The sequence below is a fragment of the Takifugu flavidus genome, chromosome 22 (genome assembly GCF_003711565.1).
Source record: "Takifugu flavidus isolate HTHZ2018 chromosome 22, ASM371156v2, whole genome shotgun sequence".
Taxonomy (NCBI): domain Eukaryota; kingdom Metazoa; phylum Chordata; class Actinopteri; order Tetraodontiformes; family Tetraodontidae; genus Takifugu; species Takifugu flavidus.
Window position 1 is genome coordinate 2,819,618 of NC_079541.1, and position 19,302 is coordinate 2,838,919.

The 19,302-nt window shown below is 45.7% G+C and overlaps 1 protein-coding gene across 3 annotated transcripts; it reads left to right on the forward strand.

The window, feature by feature from the left end:
* Nucleotides 1–569: 569 nt before the first annotated feature.
* mdfic (MyoD family inhibitor domain containing) lies at nucleotides 570–18,379 on the forward strand. Of its 3 annotated transcripts, none has more exons than XM_057022824.1 (5): nucleotides 570–1,005; nucleotides 1,297–1,441; nucleotides 3,943–4,053; nucleotides 13,564–13,908; nucleotides 15,924–17,692. In XM_057022824.1, exons 2-5 carry the CDS (start codon nucleotides 1,354–1,356, stop codon nucleotides 16,184–16,186), a joined length of 807 nt encoding a protein of 268 aa, XP_056878804.1. In that variant the 5' UTR covers nucleotides 570–1,005; nucleotides 1,297–1,353; the 3' UTR covers nucleotides 16,187–17,692. The 3 variants fall into 3 exon arrangements, with proteins under 3 accessions (XP_056878804.1, XP_056878803.1, XP_056878805.1); XM_057022823.1 differs by having other exon boundaries at nucleotides 571–1,005; nucleotides 1,292–1,441; nucleotides 15,924–17,690; XM_057022825.1 differs by lacking the exon at nucleotides 15,924–17,692 and adding an exon at nucleotides 17,719–18,379 and having other exon boundaries at nucleotides 589–1,005; nucleotides 1,292–1,441.
* Nucleotides 18,380–19,302: the final 923 nt, after the last annotated feature.

A 19,302-nucleotide genomic window follows, 5' to 3' on the forward strand; every position in this document is an offset into this window, starting at 1 on the left:
ACCTCAGAGAAGCAAAAGCGGGAGTTTGGGTGTGTTTTGCCATCTGTTGGGAGTTGACTATGAGATGAACCCCTGCCTTGGGTTTAATGAACCCTGTGTGTTGTCATGTTTGCTGGAGAATGGGATTTTCCACGACTGTCTTGACATCCGTTTTGGTAGTCTTCTCAAATTAATCTTGGAAATTGAAACTAAAGTTTCTGAGCATTCTATTGAATATGTAAGGTCACATTGAAGTGTTTTTGTCTGATCTGGGCTACTGTACAAATATGGCGCTGCCACAATTGGAGGCGGACCCATGTCAATGTTTATATCAATAAGCTACTGGCTCATGTATGTTTTGATTATATATATTTTTAAAAATCTGACAGAGGTTCAAATGGCCCTACATAGATACTGCAGACAATAGGTGGTGTTTTAAGTCAAGGTATTAAGAACCTCAAGCAAATGAAACGAGGCAAACATGTTTTAAACTGTAAGAGGGCTGCCAGAAAAGCAACGCATTTTTCATCCACATTTCACTTTCACTTGAAACACGGCAGCTTTGTTTTCCTGTTTCAAGCCGAAGCTGCACCCTCTTTGGCACTTTTCATTCCAGAATAAATCAGACGCACATTTCATTCCTTCAGAGCGATTGATTTATTGATTACTTGGCATTTCCCGTTCTTTTGGATCGGGGACGCGTGTTTCGGTAGGAGGTGAAGGTGAAGAGCGACTGCAGGAATCCGGATATGATGAAAATAGTCCAAAACTCCCAACTGTCCGCCGCAAACGAAGCGCAGCAGCCGAACACCGAAGCGCAAACATTCCACATGTGGCTCCAAATCCGAAGCGGACGGAACCGGGACTAAAAGTTGTCAAAGTTTTCGGATTTAAAGTTTGTCCGTCACCGACTGTCGTCTTTTTTTTTTCTTTCCCCCCCCCCAATTTCTCTCCCTCCCGCTCGTGACGTCTCGCGGAGGCAAGGATGGGGAGCGTTTGAAAGCGCGAGGCTGTCATGTCGGAAAGGTAAGTTATGCTAAATAAATAGCATGTTCGCGTCGATAAACAGCCCCAACAAGTTGTCAGCAAACACACGCAGGCGTTTTGATTAACCGACGAATGTGTGCGCGTACAAAACTGGCGACATGTGCGGACTTGTGCAGCCAGTTTCGGGGCAGAAAAGAGGCAGGAGAAAGGGAAATTTCCAGAGAGTTTTTATTGCGACTCGACGTCACTTTTCTGAGATAATTAGCCGACAGCTTGCTGGTGTTGGGTAACCCGGTGTGTTATGACGAGACGCTGGTCTTCACAGAGCAGGAGGTTGAGGAAAGGGAGGAATTTCTGCTGCTGGGTCCCCAGAAAGACGAGCGACTCATGTCCAAGAGGAGCGTCTTACCTCCGGAAGGGCCCGGGAAGGGCCCTCAGCGGGAGCCCGGTCCCCTGGCGTCGGCCTCGCAGCAAGGTAAGGACCCACAGGTGGGCTGCTACTGATGAACAAAGCCATTTACAACATGTAAAGTCCACTAATTTATCATTTATAAGATGTGTGCATGCACTCAGAGCCTTAATTACATAGATTCACTGGAGGAAAACAAGACTGGCTGCACTTTCTTTCACACCTTCTTGCTGGTTGACCCCATTTGTTCTTTCAGAACTATTTAAAAGTAGGAAATTTAGTCCTTTTGAGACTAAGATCCAGCAATACGTTTACATGATCATGACAGATGATCTGGGATTACTTCTAATCCACTCCTTCATCCTCTTACGCCTCATAAGGAACACTAGAACATAGCAAATCTTATTTTAATCAAAAATGCCTTCTATAAATTATTACAGATTAAACTCTGCATCCGCCCTGTTAGCAGAGGTTTTCTCCTATTCAACACCATAGTTTACTTCACAGTTTATTCCAATGAATCCGTCTGACCTTGACCTGCACCAGTCCTGGAGAGGCCATTGCAACAGAGCTATGTGGTCAGTGTGACGTCGCAGCAGCTCTTATCAAAAAGCTTCATCTGAAGAATGTGACGTAAAGGAATTTTATATCTCTCTTGGTTGTCATACTGGTTTGGATTGCAGGAAGTGATATGGAAGGGATCGGTTCTTTTGGGACATGTCCTGTAACACTGTCCTTTGCTGGCAACTAAATGCAAAAACGACAAAAGCAAATCGTAAATATTGTCTTTAAAGCTGCGAATCACCTGCAGGGTGTACGTCTGCATGTACACCTGACAGGTGCAGACTGGCCAAGGCCTGGTGTGAGGTTAATAAAGCAAGCAAATGGTGCCACAGGTCCTTCAAAAAGCTGTTATGTTGCTCCAGGTGGAAGAATTTGGCAAATCATTACATGTCTAGGAGTTGTTTTTTAGTAGTCTGGATTGTGTGAAACATTTTGGGACCCATGGAATATAAAACCCAGCTCACACAGATGTGCACTCGTGATTTTTTTTATTTTTTTCCCCCCGAAACGTCTGGAATGTTTTGTTTGTCCGTTCTTCCGATGCAGCAGCCATTAAAACTCAGCTATAAACCTGATTGGCATATTTAGTGACGTCTTTTTTTTTTTCTTTTAGCTGCAATAAAATCACATTTAGAAAATGAGGCAGCGAGCGCGTATCAGCCTGCTCGGGACAATATCAGCCTTGCTGTTTTTAAATTACATTCATGTGTCTTTCAGGCAACATCAGTGTCTGTCCTCCAACGTCGAGTCGCGATAATGTTTTTACTTTTTCCCCCCTCAAAGTCTGTGAGAACGCCCTGGTGACTATTAACAGCAACCACAGCCAATTATAGTTTTTAATTAACTTTCTAGTTGCCCATAAGATTATCACATGTAAAATAAGCTTACCCCACACCCCCGCCTTTTCATTTTTCTTCAAACAAGCAATGAACCGTTAACCATCCTATTTATACCAAGCATCATTATGGTGCTGTCAAAAAAAAAAAAATAGCAAAGTAGGACAAAGTAAGCAATCACTTGGGCTGCTGGATTGCGAATGGATTTCCTCTGGACCTTCAAAGGCGCCCGCAGTCGAGACTGGATTTCCCCTCTCAGGGGACCGTGGATGTACCGAGAATAGACCAATTTATTCCTAACTGCGATCGCTAAATACCGCGATGCATCACGCCGCGGTGTCGCTGACGCCGCCACCTCTGCCATACATCAGCTGGGAGCTGACGTGGGTGCCACATCCATCCGGGGCTGCCGGCCTGCGCACGTCTGAACCCCAAACAAGCGCTGTCGCGCTCCGTGTTCCCAGCTGAAGCAAAGGCGAACCTGCATTTGGGTGAATCATCCGCCATTTTTTATTTTTTTAATGTAGAATTTCCGGGAAATTTGGTCCAGGAGACAGTATGTTACTGTAAAGGGAGAAAAAACCCAAACGGCGGGCCGTGCGCAGGCATCTGGCTCCTCACCAGTGAATAAAGTCATTGTGGAAGGTTTATTTACCGAACAAAGCGGCACTGTGCACCGAGCAGAGTGTCAGCGAGGCTGAGAAATGGAGGAGCCAGACGACGTGGATTAGAGCGAGATGAGAGGAACCGCCTCTCCTGTTTTCGCACAGTTATCAGACTTAGTGGATTTTATTATTTTTTTTCTGCTTCTTCCCAAAAACTGTTTGGCAGCGAGCTTGAAGTTTGGCAGGTAGGTGTGCTCTCAGGAAGAGGAGGAGAGAAAATAAGATCCAGAGTTCTGGAATGAACCTTCCCAGCATGTTATTTGCAGGCAGCCTGTGCTTTTGTTGGCAAACGGTGGACCAGCACCTCTGGCTTGTCCGGTCCTCCCTGATATTCTGTCCACCGTGGCTGACCTCCGCAGTAAAAGTTTACATCTGCTTTTGGAGGAATGTCTGTAATAAACATTAACATGGGTCTGCTCATGAACTCCAAAGACAACATGTGAGCGTGTGGGCAACAGGTTTCCTCTGGCCGGCTTTTAACGCGAGATGTTTGTGACCCTAGATGCTTGTGAGGTGGAGTCATCGGGAAGAACACCGTCTCCCAGGAAACCATCCAGTGAAGGGCAGGGGCAGATGACCGAGGAGAAGGCTCATTACCCTGAGCCTGTAAGAAGTAAGTCTCTGGGAACGGTGTGACCAAACAAACAGTTCATTAAAGAGAGAGAAGGCCGGTTTTAGCTAACGCATAATCTTTTATTTATTCCTTTCAAGAATCATTGTAAAGTATGCTGGAGCTCCAGTGCTTACAGTTTAATTTGACTCATTAAAACATTGGTTTCAGTGGTCCTGATTCAAATGATGTCTGAGAACCGAAAAGAACTTGGCAAGTGAGGAGAAACCTGATCCCTGTGTAATAAAAGGTTCGATTTGACTGTAAGGAGAGATGGGAGTCGGTCCAACACGTCCTCCTCTTTTACAGATATGAAAGCACTTCATGGTTTCGAATTGCTCATTTTAACGGACTGATGTGATTTTTCTTCATCTTATCTTTAACCTCATTTTGCCGATGCCCAACACCAGATTCGAGACACCTTGTTTCTGTAAATGTTCAGAGACCTTTGGCGCACGTGTGGCGCGATTGCAGCTCTTTGTGAAACCGTACCATCTTCAGTTGGACCACCTGAGCCTGAAGCCAGGTGAAACGTCCCGACGCGAAGCTGCGGATCGCAGTTGACGCAGAAAAGTTTTACGTGAGATGTGTCAGCAAAGGCTAAGAGCGGCTCATTGCTTCCATCCACGTAAGTGCTTTGGATCGCATTTGCATCCAACACAACAGCCCTTTTGTTACCAGGCTGTTAACTTTTCCAGCACAACTTTTTTTTTCTTTTTCCCCTGCCTTTCTTCTGTTTGGTTTAATGACTTGCCACTGGCTTGTTTACTGAATTGCTGAGAAAAAGAGATTCAGATGCAGGGAAATAAAAAGGATTTTCTGTCAAGAGGTCTCTCTTGCTTGGCAGGTGTGTGGAGTGTTGAACTTTTGGAGGGTGGCAGGCTTTTCTTTCATCGCAACAGATAAGCCCCTCTGACAACAGTTTAGCATCGTAATTCATGTCACCCCCCTCACCCTCGGCTACAAATAGTCTCTTGCACAAACACGCACCTGACGGTGGCGTTTAAAGACGAGTCCTCCAGAATAAATTCCTGTGCCGGGATAATTGCGAAGGTCGGGAGATGAGATCTGGATTTTTGTCTCCCGGGTTTCTCGTCGTTGTGGTGACCAGTCCGATGATTTGTTGGTGTGGGTGAAAGCAGGAAATCAATAAATACGTCGTTGTTTCTAGCTGCGGGTCCTCCCCCTGATTGTAAAGCTTGCGTCTCATGCGCGGAGATGTATTTTTAAAACAAGCCAGGCTTTTGTAATGTTGTAATGACGCCACATATCCTGTTTCAGCTATGATGAGGCTGTTTTGACAGCGTTTCCTCTCAACCATTTGACCCACTGAAATCAGCAAAATAAACTCCATAGGTCTATATTAAAGTGAAATTGTTTTTCATGGGGCATGGCGAGCAGGAAACACAGAAGAACCACACAGTTAATCATCCAGTTTGACATAAAAAACAGTTTTATTAATACTTGCAGCTAAAGTTTCAGTTCAGATGGAAAAAAAAAAAGAAAAGTTGAAGCGCACTAGTTCCTAGGTTTGCCAACCACTGCGGCTTGTTAAAGGGAGGAGAAAAAAAAGCAAATTTCTTTCCTTCCTCTGAGGCCGTTGTCAGCGAACTGTTCCTCCGTGGCTCCGACATCCTCGGAGGAGGAGTGAGAATCTTGAGGGGGAGACTGACATTCCTCAAGAGACTGTTCTGGGTTTCCAAGCAGCTGATATCTCCGGCAAACAGGGGCCTCGGCTCTCCAGCCTCTGCTTCAGAATAAATTGCTACCACCCGGCACCAATTTTCGGAGTTTAATCATCACATTATTCACCAGATTGTCAAAAACTTTTTTTTTTTTTTCTTAAATGGTTCTGTTTGATAAAGGTGACCTCGCCAGCTTCCGAAGAACGGCTCTCTTTTTTTTAATCTCTGATATTCCGTAGCGAGAAAGGAAGGTCAAATAACACGACTCTCCTTTTATTTTGAAGAGACTCCAGCCTGGCCTTTGTGTAAATCCCTGATTGGGCGTTTTAGTGTCACACTTTCAAGGTTATTACCTGTACGCAGAATTGAACCCTGAATAAAAGCAGTAAAAGTGATTACTTAAATGGGAAGCATCGCACCTCCCTGACAGGAAGCGGTTCCTTACAGTAAAGACGTATACACGCAACTACACAGTATTAGGATGCTCCACGGTGGAGAAGTTCGCCACAGATGAGACACAAGGGCAAGTGCCTCTTCGTCGTTTTAGTTATTAATGCTGTTTTTTTTCCTTATTTTACACTCGGTATTCTCCGACCGTCTCCCACCGCCTCATGTGTATTCCAAAAGATTTATAGACTTTTTAACCTCATGCTACTTTTCTTCTCCCAGACTGTTTTTCCCCGAGCTATAAGAAGTGCGTGGCGACTGTTGTTATGCAAGATGCATATCTGTGTTGTGGTCCTTGGAGCTCCATGTCTGCTGAAATAATGCGGCGAAAGCTCAGACCTATTATAAACCCAACCGTAATTTTCAAGTGATTACTTACCACTGGGTCATGGAATCAAAAACTGTATAAATAGGGTGAAATGCGAGTGTAGGGGTTGATTAAAATGGCCATTGTAATTCTACCTCTGTTGTAATTATTTTCTCATTGTCTTGGCACAGATAGATTTCATATGGGGAATTTCAAGTGTGTTAATTAGCATATTTTACCCAAAGTGCCTGAGTCTGTTCATGTTAATATTCAAAATACTTGAGCCAAATGATTAGATATGCATGCCTTAATTTGCGGACCAGAGTCTTTAAGTGCTCATGATAGCGACAAGGCGCCTTATATGGATTTAAATGATGGAGGAAGAATATACTTTTAGAGGTTTTGGATGCTACGAGCCATATTTTACAAGTTGTTTTAACACCAATTGACCCTTTTGTCTAAATGGTTCTGCAGCGTACAATCTATGAATTCTGACCTGATTGGAAACATTTAAAATATTGTCATGGACTGTCCAATATAGTGGACAACATGCACAATTTTACCATATTTTATCATGCAGTTTGTTGCAAAACGGCACATTCTCTCGTTCTTATGTCTCACTGTTGACATAAGTGCATTGCTCTGGTCCTGTTTACCGGCTCCTTAACCAACAGCGTTGGCGCTTTACACAAGCTACTCACAGACGGGGGGGAAAAAAATCAGTCAGCTCAAATGAAAGTGGTGCAGGGGGATTACTTGGCCTCTAACAGGGTTTTGGCTCCAACATTAAGGTTAAAACCCTTTTCTATTACTGGGATCTCTGCTGATGTTGCCCCTGCCAGCCCTGACCCCCTCGAGCTTCCAGCTTCTTGCCCCTTTGTGTTTGCAGGTTCACTGCCTCTCTGCTAGGTCATTCTGTCAGGCCCCCTGATCAGCGGAGGGTGACTGGGGACCTTGGGATAGCTCCCATCCAGACTCGCAGATTGCCACAGCCGATGCAGGCAGACTGAGGAGCGCGGTTGCACTCCTGCCCCCTCCCTTCATGATTCCCTTTCAGTCTAGAGCTAAAATCGATACGGGCGTCTCCCTGTTTAAAAAGCCACTCAGAGGCAGACGAGCACCTTTGTCCCAACGGCTGATCTCTCAGCTTATGTGCTTGATTGGCATCCTGAAGATGTGAGGCGCTGACCCACAGCTGTCCCATTAGCAGGGGGTTAATGCTGAGATTGATACCAAGCAGGAAAAGGAACTCCGCGCGAGGGTCTTGATAGACTACCGACTCACCACCTGACCCGGAGTTGTGTTTGGACCTTTGGGGACTGGTCGTCGTCCTGACTGCTCCGTGTTTATTTGCTGTGTGCATTGCCAGCGTGCATGCACCTTGTTTTGTGCGCACAAGCGCATGTCAGGATTTCAAACAAGCGGGTTTCCTGTGGAACTTTTGCCCCAGTGGGGAGATTTTGAAGCTGGCGGAACGTTTGAGTCATCTATGTAACTGAAGCTGTAAACACCCCCAATCCCCCCTTTTTCTCTCTTCCCCTTCTTTCCCTCCTTTTTGCTCCGGCTCAGCTGCTCCGGTTGTGTTTGGAGTCGGCAGAGAGGAGAGGGTGGAGCGGGTTTTTTGGAGTATGGAGGCTGGCAGCTCCCTCAGGCCTGCTCCGAGTCACGTCATAATTGATCTTTCTAGAAATTGTGCTTGCTCGCAGAGTAAAGTCTAAACATTTGCAAGATTTGCCGCCTTTAAAAGCTCCTGCAATCGTCTGACTTCATACTCCGTCCTGCTGAAGGTTCAGCAGCAGATGACCGTAAAATACTTTTGATAGGAGCTCAGTGCTGAAACAGTATTTGTGCAGAATGACAGAGGTGAAGAAGCTTTAATGTCGCCTCTTCCTTCTACATTAGTGGCACTGCAATGCCAAATTTCACAGGGCAGTAAGGAAACTGTAACTCCTGCGTGTGCAGATGGGACCGGGGGGCTGAAGGCGGGGCTGCCAAGGCTGAGTGACATCCCCCTCACCATGAGACGGTGAAGAGAAAACGGCATCTGTTTGGGCAGTTCAGTGATCATAATGCACATTAATGTGGAAAAACCCAAAAGGGGGAACTGATCAACACACAACTTGGAGACTTCCCCTCACTCCGGAACACCTGAACCAGCTGAACCCAACAAGCACACACAGAGGTTTGTGCCATCAAATCAAGCACTTTCAAGTTGCCTTTGCTAGTGTAAATGTAATTAAGCAGAACAATGTCCAGGGGGTTATTTTTTCCACTCAATCAGCAGTAAAATTCCAAATGAGTAAATCCCCAATGCCCTGCTGCTTTTTTCCTCCGTTGGGTTGAGGTGAAATTGATGGTGACAGCAGTACTGAGAATGGGGATAGGAAATGATATTAAGCTCTGTCTTCACATGTCACTACTTCTTCAATGTGTAGAAGGAGCCAAAACTGAATAATGGTGACGGAGAATTGAAATAGTGGAGAAAATAAGCGCTTGTCACCACTGAAAATGAGCTGAGCTCGGCCCACTGTTGTGTAAATGGGTATGAAAGTAGGAGGGGGGGAAAAAATCAGAAGCTTCCTGCTTAAATGAGATGCTACGCGCTATGATCAGCCTTGACAGGTGAAGACAGCTAATAGTGTTCTGTTGCATATCCCCCACGCGCACACGGAGAGAATGTCACTTTTGCTGAAGAGGATCCAATATCGGAGCAGGTAATTTAGCTATCCTGGGCGGTCATCAGCATCCACGCCACAGCCATCATCGTCATTTAATCTTGGATAAATACAAAACATCGCATTATGCCGGGGATGAACTGACAGGGCCAGGATTGCCGCGTGATATTCAGAGTCTTTTTTTTCTCCCTTGTCTGATTGAACGAGTGACATTTCTGTTAGCATGTCCACTCTGTGCAAACGCTAAAGACAAGGCCAAGGGTTTGCTCGGCACCCACGTCTTTGCTAACAGGACTCTAATTTTCCAATCAAACGCTACTTCTCGCTTGCCGGTTGACATCGCTAATTTGCTCCCGTTCCACGGCGCTGATATGTGCATTGATGCTAATCATAGCCAGTCGGTTTTGTTGTGCTGGGACAGTCAAACGATCTTCCCTAGTTGCTTGTCTGTTCCTTTCTGATGCGTCCTAGACAATAAAGGAAGTCCTTGTCCTGTAGTTTGGAAGGTCAAACGGTAAAGGCGGCTTTGATACGCCCAAGGAAAATTTCAATCAGAGCCCTTTGTAATAGCATTCATTGTACTATTTCTCTCTCTGCGTCCCTCTCGTGCTCTCTGCAGCATAATTCCCCTGGTTTTGCGTCTATAAATACGGACAGCGAAGATGTATAATTTCTAATGAGAAAATATATCCCTTTGGATTGGAAAGGCAGGGGCTGTTTCAAACGCTGCTGTTTGTTGGGAGGAGAGATGATACCTCGGGCTGTTTTGGTGGAGAGTGTGGGGGAGGATGTGGTAAGAGGAGTCGGGCTAGGTCATTGCACATTTATAAATTAGCATTTCAATCATGCAGGTACGTGGCCACCAGAGCGGAAAATATACCTGTTTTTTTTTTTTTTCTTTTCCCAATACAGGACACAAAAAGATAAACAAAACATCGGCCAATGGCAAAAGAAGCCGTTCAGAACTGTCACGTTCTACTTGGTTCTGTTTAGAACCGTCGTTATCCAGTCAGTGTTAACTAGCAAACTGGCGGCATTGTGTAATAACAGCTATTAGGAGACGGATACATGATTTGGATCGTGCTGTTTATTTGGCTAACACACTGCGAAAGACTTGAATAACTGAACAGTCTATGATGGGCATTCTAATAAGCCTCGGCAAACACCTTTTGTCTCTCTTCTCCCTCTTTCTCCGTCTCAGGGGCATTAATATTAAAAAGGGCCAAGCCTGTGAAACGGAGCTTGAGCGGTAGTTCAGTCTGCCGTCTGCTTCACCTGCCGCTCTCGCCATAGTTGTAGCGTGCAAATGAGAATCCACGCACTGCCCTGTTTGACCTTTTATGTTAGGATTTCTAGGTTATTTTAGAATTCTTGTTTATATAGCTCGGTTTCAGTTGACATGCGTGCATATTATTTCCTGTTAGGCCTGCCTGCCTCTGTGTGTGTGTCTGTGTGTGTCTGTGTGTGTGTGTGTGAGTAAAATGAAAGATTCACTTTGCCTGTAATGTATAGCTACTGTCTTCTCTTTCTATTCTTTCTTGTGTCTTTTGGGTGCAATTTCCAGCTCCCTCCTGTAGGACCTATTTTCTGTGACAAAAACGAGGTGTTTATATGATCAGTTTTACATACAGAGCGATCCCCTGCACAGCTCTCCAGGCACTCGGTCCCTGTGTGGCGCAGTCGCTGAAGACTCGGTGACAAATGGCAATTATATTTGTGTGTTCTTCATGAATCCATCAAACACTGGCCTTTTAAAAATGCTCCCCAGATATTTGAGGCTGTCAGCTACTAGTAGCTGGTACCAAATTGGGATGCTGCTTAGACAGTCAAGAACCACTCACCCCCTAGTTTCCCCTGTGATGTGTGTGACAGCGTGTGTAGAGGAAGTAGCATGTTTTATTCAACTACAAATGTATACTCTCAACAGTTGTTGATGTGCTGGGAATGGTGAATCCTATTTGAAGTGTGCGTGCACGTGTGTGTCCAGCTCTATTTCCAAAACATGGTATTTTAATGCAGCCTGTCAGCTTGTGTACATTCAGTAATTTCAGGACAGCAACCCTGCACAGCAAGCTTGCGGCGCAACTCATGATTTCTTTTTTTTTTTTTTAACTTGCTGGTAGTTGTTCATATCAAATATGAATGGCACTTGTGTGTTTCTGCCCTAACGGTGATGTTGTGGCACCATGAGTTGATCCTTTAGGGCTTACAGTGGGCCCGGCTCTGCAAGCCTCTCCTGCATCCACAATTAATTTCTCTAATGGGCTAAATTGCCAGTGTATTTCTGCCTTCTGTCATGGCCTCTTCATTTGTCTTGCAGGGGCTCTGCAAGTCTGTCACTGCCACCTTTGGCAGCATTATCATTATTGTGATCAATGATTAGGAATATTACAGTTTGGTGGCCATCCATCTCTGCCTGCGCGCTCATCAGATAAAAATAAAGCCCGTCCAAGACCGTGTCTCGAGAGTCCAGTTCTGTGCTGCCACATTTAAAGCCCACGTGTCGCTCATGCGCCCGCTCCTTTACTTGGCGGTTTCCAAACAACCACTCGGGCCTCAGTAAATTGAAAGCTTGACTTCCTCAAAGGGAAATATAATTATTCCTGGGAGTTTATTTTGACCTTTTTATTTATTTTCTTCTCCATGGAAGTGTGTGTGTGAGCTGGTGAAAGGGGGACTCAGGGCTTGTTTGGCCGTGACTGAAATGAGAAAAACAGCTGTGTTATTGTGCAGTACGGCTGGTCGAATAAAGGCCTGTGATCCTCAAAGTCTGAGTTTATTGTGTTGTATGGACACCGCAGTGTTGGAGATTAAGCCGTCAGAGCTGTGGCTTGTCCTGTTTGCGCTTTGACAAGGTAATTATAACAGTTTCCCCGTCAACCACACTGTACATCAGTCAATACTTTGAATCTTTGGATCTTTGCTGTACACAACAGCAGCAGTGGGGTAGGAAAGATTCTCTTAATGGACCGTTCAGCCACCAGGGCTGTTTCTTTGAGATGGCCATTTACAGTGCAGAAAGCTTGTCACATCCCTCTGCTTTCCCGTACACAAACTCGAGCTTTCTTCATGCAGCCTGCATCTATTATTTCATTTTAATTCTGAAAGGACTGAAAGCTGTAGCAGGTTGCAGCTGTCAGGTGATCGTGATGAACAACAACAAATGCAGCCTCCGAGCCCTTGTTAGCTGCTTTGCTCTCTCCCCACACCGTCATGGGCCGGCTTCAAGGCTTTTGTCTTTTGGAGAGGAAAATCCATCAACCTGGTCTTAAATCACTGCATAATGAATTCTGTCATGTTCTACCCAGTTGTCTAATTCAAATTGCATGAAATCCTGATCCCTAAAGTCTATATTTGTTTATCAAAGCAGCGCACAGGAGCCTCAATGAGGAGACGGCAGAAGCCAGCATGTGTATTTAATTGCATTGTTTTACATCCGCATTCATGTCCGGTCTCTCCCAGGGTGATGTGTTGTTAAAAAGCCCAAGGTCCTGATTCCCACACACTATTCCTCACTTGTTAACCCTAATTGCTCTTGTTGGTGAGCTGACAGAAGGAAAACAGATGGAAAGAAATTAGCTAGTTGCATATTAGGCTCACATTCACTTTGTTGGGACATCAGTCAGACACTCCTGCACAGCTGCTGTCTGCTCTCATGTGTTCTCTGACTCAAGCTACACACATATTCAGGCCAAATCTGGTGAGGAGCGCATTTACTGTATGTACAGGAAGTATAGGATAGGAAAAAGTCAGTGTTCGCTCCGATAGACTTGAAAAGGATGAATAATTCACAACCTGAATTTAACCATGCACTGGCAGTGCAAGCACATCGGTGACTCTGATGTAGAGGGAAGCTAATGTAGGAGAAACTCCCAGTAGAGCTGATGGTGCAGGTGTTCCTCTCAGTAAAATGCCACCGCCTTTGCTCGCTCCAATTCTTTGCCTTCTTATTTATCAGACGGGTCGCCGTCTCCTGACTTTCTGCGGCTGGCACACATACACTCGGGTAGTGGAGCTGGGGCCATCTCCGAGCTTTCAGAAGAACGGAGATCATTACTGCTGCAGACAGCAGCTATTTTGTGTGTGCACACTATCACAGTGTCTCTTACACTTTTGGCTCTTTCGCATTCATCTGTCGTTCTTTCGCGGGGTTCCAACCCACCTGGGTGCCGCCCTGACAAGCGTTTCGTTCGCCTACAGCAGTGAAATTCACACTTATCACTTCTGTGTTTCTTCTGTTGTTGTGGGCCGAAATGTGATTTCTGGTGTGATCGATATTATCAGGAGAGAAAAAGGTGGAAATTTGCTGAGAATCATGTTACAGTTTATAAAATGGAAGACGCAGGGAGTTGGCCTGCCTGTTTTGTTTTATGTTTGACTTCTACTTGTCTCTGTCCAGTTCAGCCTCAGTCTGGGTCCCAGTTGAACAACAACCAAATCTGCCTCCCCGGTGACGGGGCAGACACGCCCATGCTGAGTAACTGCAACGGGACCGACGGTGGAAGCAGCAGAGCACACGTGTGCTCTTGTGGTGGCAGCAGGGGTGGATCAGGATCGGGCCCTGGCACAAGTGCAGCGCCGAGCACAGCCAAGACCACGACGGAGCAGCCCAGAAGGCAGCTGTCCACACCTGTGTCGCAGAGAATGCAGAGGAAGCTGAAGTCCAGCTTGTCCGTCAACAGTGACAGCAGCCGACGCAGCAAAGGCAGTTCCACGGGCTCACAGAAAGCACCGTTACCAGAGGGTGAGTATTCACCGTCACACATAACACACACACACACACACACAACACACACACACACACATATACATACACAGTCTGATTTTTGCTTTCTTGACTAAAATTTGCTTGATGCATGCTTTTTTTTGCTAATTGCCTGCATGTTGTGGGATGCTCCTCTTCTGTTGCCATAATTTCAGTCTTGTGGTCGTGGTGGTGCAGGACTTGAATTGAAATATTAATATATAAATACTGCACGCCCAAATAATCCTACATTTAGGCGACTGAACAACTAGGGCGACTTCCACCGGGAGTATACTATATCCTGTACGGATGCACTTTTAGAAGGTCAAAGTTCCAAAGTTTACTCAGCTCTTTGGTGGCCTGTTAGGAACATTTCCTGAAAATTTCATCAAAATCCATTCATAACTTTTATTTTGCTCACAAACAAACAAAGGCCTGCTATCACAAAACTTCCTTGGCAGAGTTTCTAAGAACTGTTTTTCATTAAAGGAACCCCATGTTTGTGAAAACTATTTCTTGGAAGGTGTGCCAGACCTGATTGAGGAAAAAGGCCAAATGTAAAAGCAGGTTTCCTGTTAAAGGCACCACCCCTGGGAGGCACCCCTGAAATACTATACTACAAATATACAATATCGATAATACCCTCTTGCCTTCTCTCACCTTTTAATGATTGAAGTGCATGACCCATTTATTGCCCTTGGAAAGCAAATTATATCTTACCCCTCACCCGTGGCTCTGTCTTCTTAAACAACAAGCCACACGGTCCGGTCGCCATGCCGGGAAGCTGTCATGTTGTCAGGTGCAAAGCAGAGGTGAGTCCAGTAATGAAGGCAGCTGACTGGTCCTTTGCCAATGGAGGGATAGGTGTGACTGTCTAACGAGGTCCGAGAGCATGGGGTGCCTATTAACACACATGTCCGAGGGTCTTTGGGCCCCTCGCAGCCCCTCACACCTCTTTGGGCCCTCCACATCCCGTCAGCACCACCCTGGCCCTCATTAACGGGCCGTGTTGCATCTGAGTGTTAACTAGCATGCCCTGATACGTGTGCGTCTGGACACAGATGTGGCATCTTTGTGTTTGCTGCATGGATTTTTTGGAATATATCACCGTGCTTTTATCAAAAAATATACGCTGCAGGGGCACTTCACTAACCTGTAGGAAGTGCTCCCTGATGCAGATGGAAGTTTAATGGACCAACAAAACAAAATAAGAAAAATCAAGTGTTTTCCCAGAGATATTCCAGACACGTCATGTTTTTCCAACATCTTAATTGGTGAAGAACATGAGAGAGTGCAGAAAAAACCCAGCCACAGCTCAACAAGTCTGTCTCGTTATGGCTTTTATGTTGCTTATTTGCAGCCGCGAGAGCTCTCAGATTCAATATGTACGGTCTCAACTATTTATTTCCCCCCGGAAAACAGCCAAGCTGTGTGTTGAATGTTTACATGGATTAACATAATCTGTTTGCCTGTGAAATTAACCTCCTAAACAGCCCCCTGAACACAGGAAATAAAAGGCATAAACTAGCGGGGAGCTAGCTCAAGGGATTCTGCTGCTCCCTGCGTTTTCTTGGCACATGCTGTTGGCACGATATCCAATCTTTGATTATCCCTTCTGTGGAGTCATTTACCACTCTGCCTTTGTGTGGCAGGGGCGGGTTGATTCACACGTCATTCTGTTGTGTGCATTTTTGTTAATTACCTTTAATCGAGTTAGAGCTTTAGAGCCGTAGGGCTTCATTGTACAGTTTCTCAACAAAGCGCCACATCTTTAAAAGGCATGTGGTGGACCTTTGCTATCAGCCCACAACTGCTGCCCTCTTTACCCAGTGTGTCCTCGCAGCTTCTGAGGCTTTCTTTTTTTTTTGATTAGTCTCTTTCTCCCTGTTTTTGTCTTCTTTCTGGCTCCCTTTTTACGAGCCCGAATGTTTTGCAACAGCTCGCTGCTCCGAGGCCCATTCAGCTGGTTTTGTGTCGTGCTGCTTTCCCTTTATTCTTTGATGTTCACTTTGCAGATGTCTCAGACTGTTTCCTCAGAGGCGCTGGATGCCGTTTTCTGGCCACGCAGACTCTGGGCTTCATCGCCGCCATGACATTAAACGTCGGCGCGTGCTGTTTCAACTGCGCGATGGCTGATTCCATCCGTCTCTGTTTTGATTGTGATTTGTCTTGCGTCCAGCTCTCTTGTGTACAGTATACGACTGCCTTCCTCTTGTTGCCTGCTCTAAGATCTCGACTAATCGCTGGTGCTGAATTATACATCCAAGTGAATAGCTGAGATAGCTGGCCTCTGTTTAATGGCTGTGTACTCTGTTTATATCACATCCACACTCTGCTGTTATAGTCTAGCACGGGTAACCCCTCCGGGTCCTTCAAACTTAGTTAGGTTGAACTTTGAGTTTTTGTGGAATCTTTACTTATTTATGAAGTCTCACTACTGTGGAGGAATTGTGGGTGTCATAGTATGATTCCTGTTGTATGGAGGCCCCATTTGACTAAACAACAGCAACAATGTTGCATGTTGATGTTTGGACATGAATGCTGTTAATTAGACAGGACAAAAAAGAGGAAAAAGAACCCTAAAAGTCAACAGGGACTTGCTTTCGCATTCATCTAATGTTTTATTATTGTTAAAAAGGATGAGTGTGCTGTTACTGTAAACGTAGTCTGCAGTTAAAATAGTTCAAGTAGAATCGCTGTGTGATGGTCTTGGCAGTCGTCAATCCTAGCGGACGTCCAAATAAAATAAATACAGGAGCCCAGTCTGAATTTACTGCCTCCCCATATCCGTGTGCCGTTTCCTCATGCATCTTCCATCACTGATGTTATGGCGTCAGATAAGGATAATAAGATGCATTCAATCTTCAGGCACCCTCACACACACACACACACACACGCGCTCGTTTCATGCTTCCTTCTCTATCTTGTTTGTATCACAGTCGGCTTGCAGCTTGTGGTCAGCTCTGCAGCCCTGAGCGCCGCAAAAAATTGAAAGGGGGGGAGTCTGTACTTTGATTAATCAAACATGAGCATCCAGCGGTCCACAGCTTGCCTTCCCATGTCGTCCTCTACGCTCTTCTCCCTATGCTTTTCCTCTAACCCAATCAGTAACAGCTTCTTCTGACAGCTCGAGATGGGCTGATGAAAGTCATGCAAATGCGCCCTGTTTGTAATGCTATTTTTTTCTGCATCCATCTACATCATGTCTTTTTAACACTCTAAAGCAGCGGTGCTGTGAGGGTCTTCAAACAGGAGACAGTTGGGTGCAGGCAGCGTGCCAGGTGCATTTCTCCAATCATATTTAGAAGCGGATACGGAGTTTTCTATGCTCTCCGTCATCAAAAGTTCCCCGTTACATTTTTTTCGATAACCGGTACAAATCAGAGGAAACTAATTGGGTGGTTTGGAATCGGGCATGGTTAAAGGATTTATAATTTAAAAGGAACTTCGAAGCAACAAGCCCAACGCGTCGCTAGCTTCCTACAGAAGGTCCGCAAGAAGGTTAAATGTTAATCAGAGGTGTGAGCACCGCCGGCATTAATCCTGCCATTTATCGGCAGAGCCTCTTGGACTTGACTAATCATCCTTGTGCGAGTAACCTGGCAGTTTGCATGATAATGCTACAATTACTTAACAGTCTGTTAATCAAAACAGCAGGAGAGGAAGTCACTTCTTTGGATTTCTTTTTGTCTGGCTCTGGTGCCCCCAGCTCACTCCTTAATGAGTCACATTCACGTGTTCCAAATATACCCTCACATGTTTCGTGCATGTTTTGTTGCCGCCCTGACTGCTTCTGACGTTCTGACCCAGACTGCTGCGTCCACTGCATCTTGGCCTGCCTGTTTTGCGAGTTCCTGACACTGTGCAACATGATGGCGGCGCAGGCCTCGTGCGGAGCCTGCACGTCCGAGGCCTGCTGCTGCTGCTGCTGCTGCACCGAGGAACTGGGCGACGACTGCAGCTGCCCCTGCGACATGGACTGCGGCATCATGGACGCCTGCTGCGAGTCTTCGGATTGCCTGGAAATCTGCATGGAGTGCTGCGGGATCTGCTTCCCCACATAGGAAAGCCCGTTGTGACAGCCTGCATTTGGATCCATCCACCCTGGAAGGACGAACGGAGGGAAACGGCTTGTGCGGTCATGTTTCCTCCAGGAAGATTAAGCGTGTGCGTCTGTGTGAGAGGGAGTGTTTGTGGGTTGAGGGGGAATAAAGATGCGTGTTGTGGTTGAACAGAGGATGTTTTCAACTATGCATCGTGACACTGGGCTTCTCTGTCAGAGCAGGCTCAGCAGGGGCGACAGGTAACTCCACAGATATGACAATCTCAGCTTCAGATCATAGTAGCTTTCTATTAAGAATTGTATCTTTTGCATAACTCTCAACGGGTCGTACGCACGTTGACTTGTATCTGGAATGCTGTCTGTCTTGTTTGTTTTATCGATTTCTCATGAAGAAAATTGGAATTTTGTTTCTCTTATGTAAAAAGTTGCAGTCTTCATACTGTAAAATGTTTATGTGACACATCCCGAGATGCTTACTGTATGTTTGGGCCACAGCCTCATTTACTCATATCTACTGTAGCTGTGTTTTATACAGGATGAAACTGGTGAAATGTCAAAGGCGAATCACAGAATTTGCTTCCTTTGAAATATCTTTGTCTTTTTTAGTATTCATTTTGTGTTTCCAGCATGGGCCTTATTCATAGTGGAAGTCATGACGCAAAATTGCTGATCACCTATGCAGAATCTCATGACGTGCGGGGACATCTGGGGCAGTTTCAGCTCCTCAGAGGCAGTATTTGAAAGCACGGTTTCACTGGAAGGGCTGACGCCTCAAACTCTGCTGCACAGTTTTCTGCTTTATGGAGACGCACCGTGTGTACAGCCTGTGTTTCCTCCCTTCCAGTCCTGTAATGTTGGCTGACAATAAGGCTTTTCCAGCTGCTTTGGTACCAGTCCTTCCTGTGATGTATTGTGCACATGCTCGGCAGCAGGGCTGGTTGAACTGCAGTCCACGGGGGGTGTGACGAAGAATTAAAAATCAGCGACCCTGGTTGTCATATAAGCAGCTTTGGGGTATCAAGCAAATGACTTGGAGTGCATAAAAGAACCATGAGCTGTCATTTTAAAAAAACTACAGCAGCTTCTCTTTAGTTATTTGTATCTGAAGATGAGTTGGTGGTGAATCACCAGTACTAGTCATTCCCCCCTTCCCCGAGATCTGCTTTGATGTTGTTTAAGTGCTAATACTTAATGCTTGCCCTCATTAGCACGGCCTGTTAAACTCAACAAAGATAATGCGCCGTCATGTACGGCCGGTCTTAGGGCACACTGGTATTGTGCACGAGGCGGTTGGACGGGCACCTCTGCAGCTGATAATGTGCAGCAAGTAA

Bases quoted from the DNA above. Each gene is read 5' to 3' on its own strand.
- mdfic (XM_057022824.1), top strand. From the start codon at position 1,354: ATGTCCAAGAGGAGCGTCTTACCTCCGGAAGGGCCCGGGAAGGGCCCT. The intron at 4,054-13,563 runs GTAAGTCTCTGG...GTCTCTGTCCAG, and splicing joins TTACCCTGAGCCTGTAAGAA to TTCAGCCTCAGTCTGGGTCC. The intron at 13,909-15,923 runs GTGAGTATTCAC...TTCACTTTGCAG, and splicing joins GAAAGCACCGTTACCAGAGG to ATGTCTCAGACTGTTTCCTC.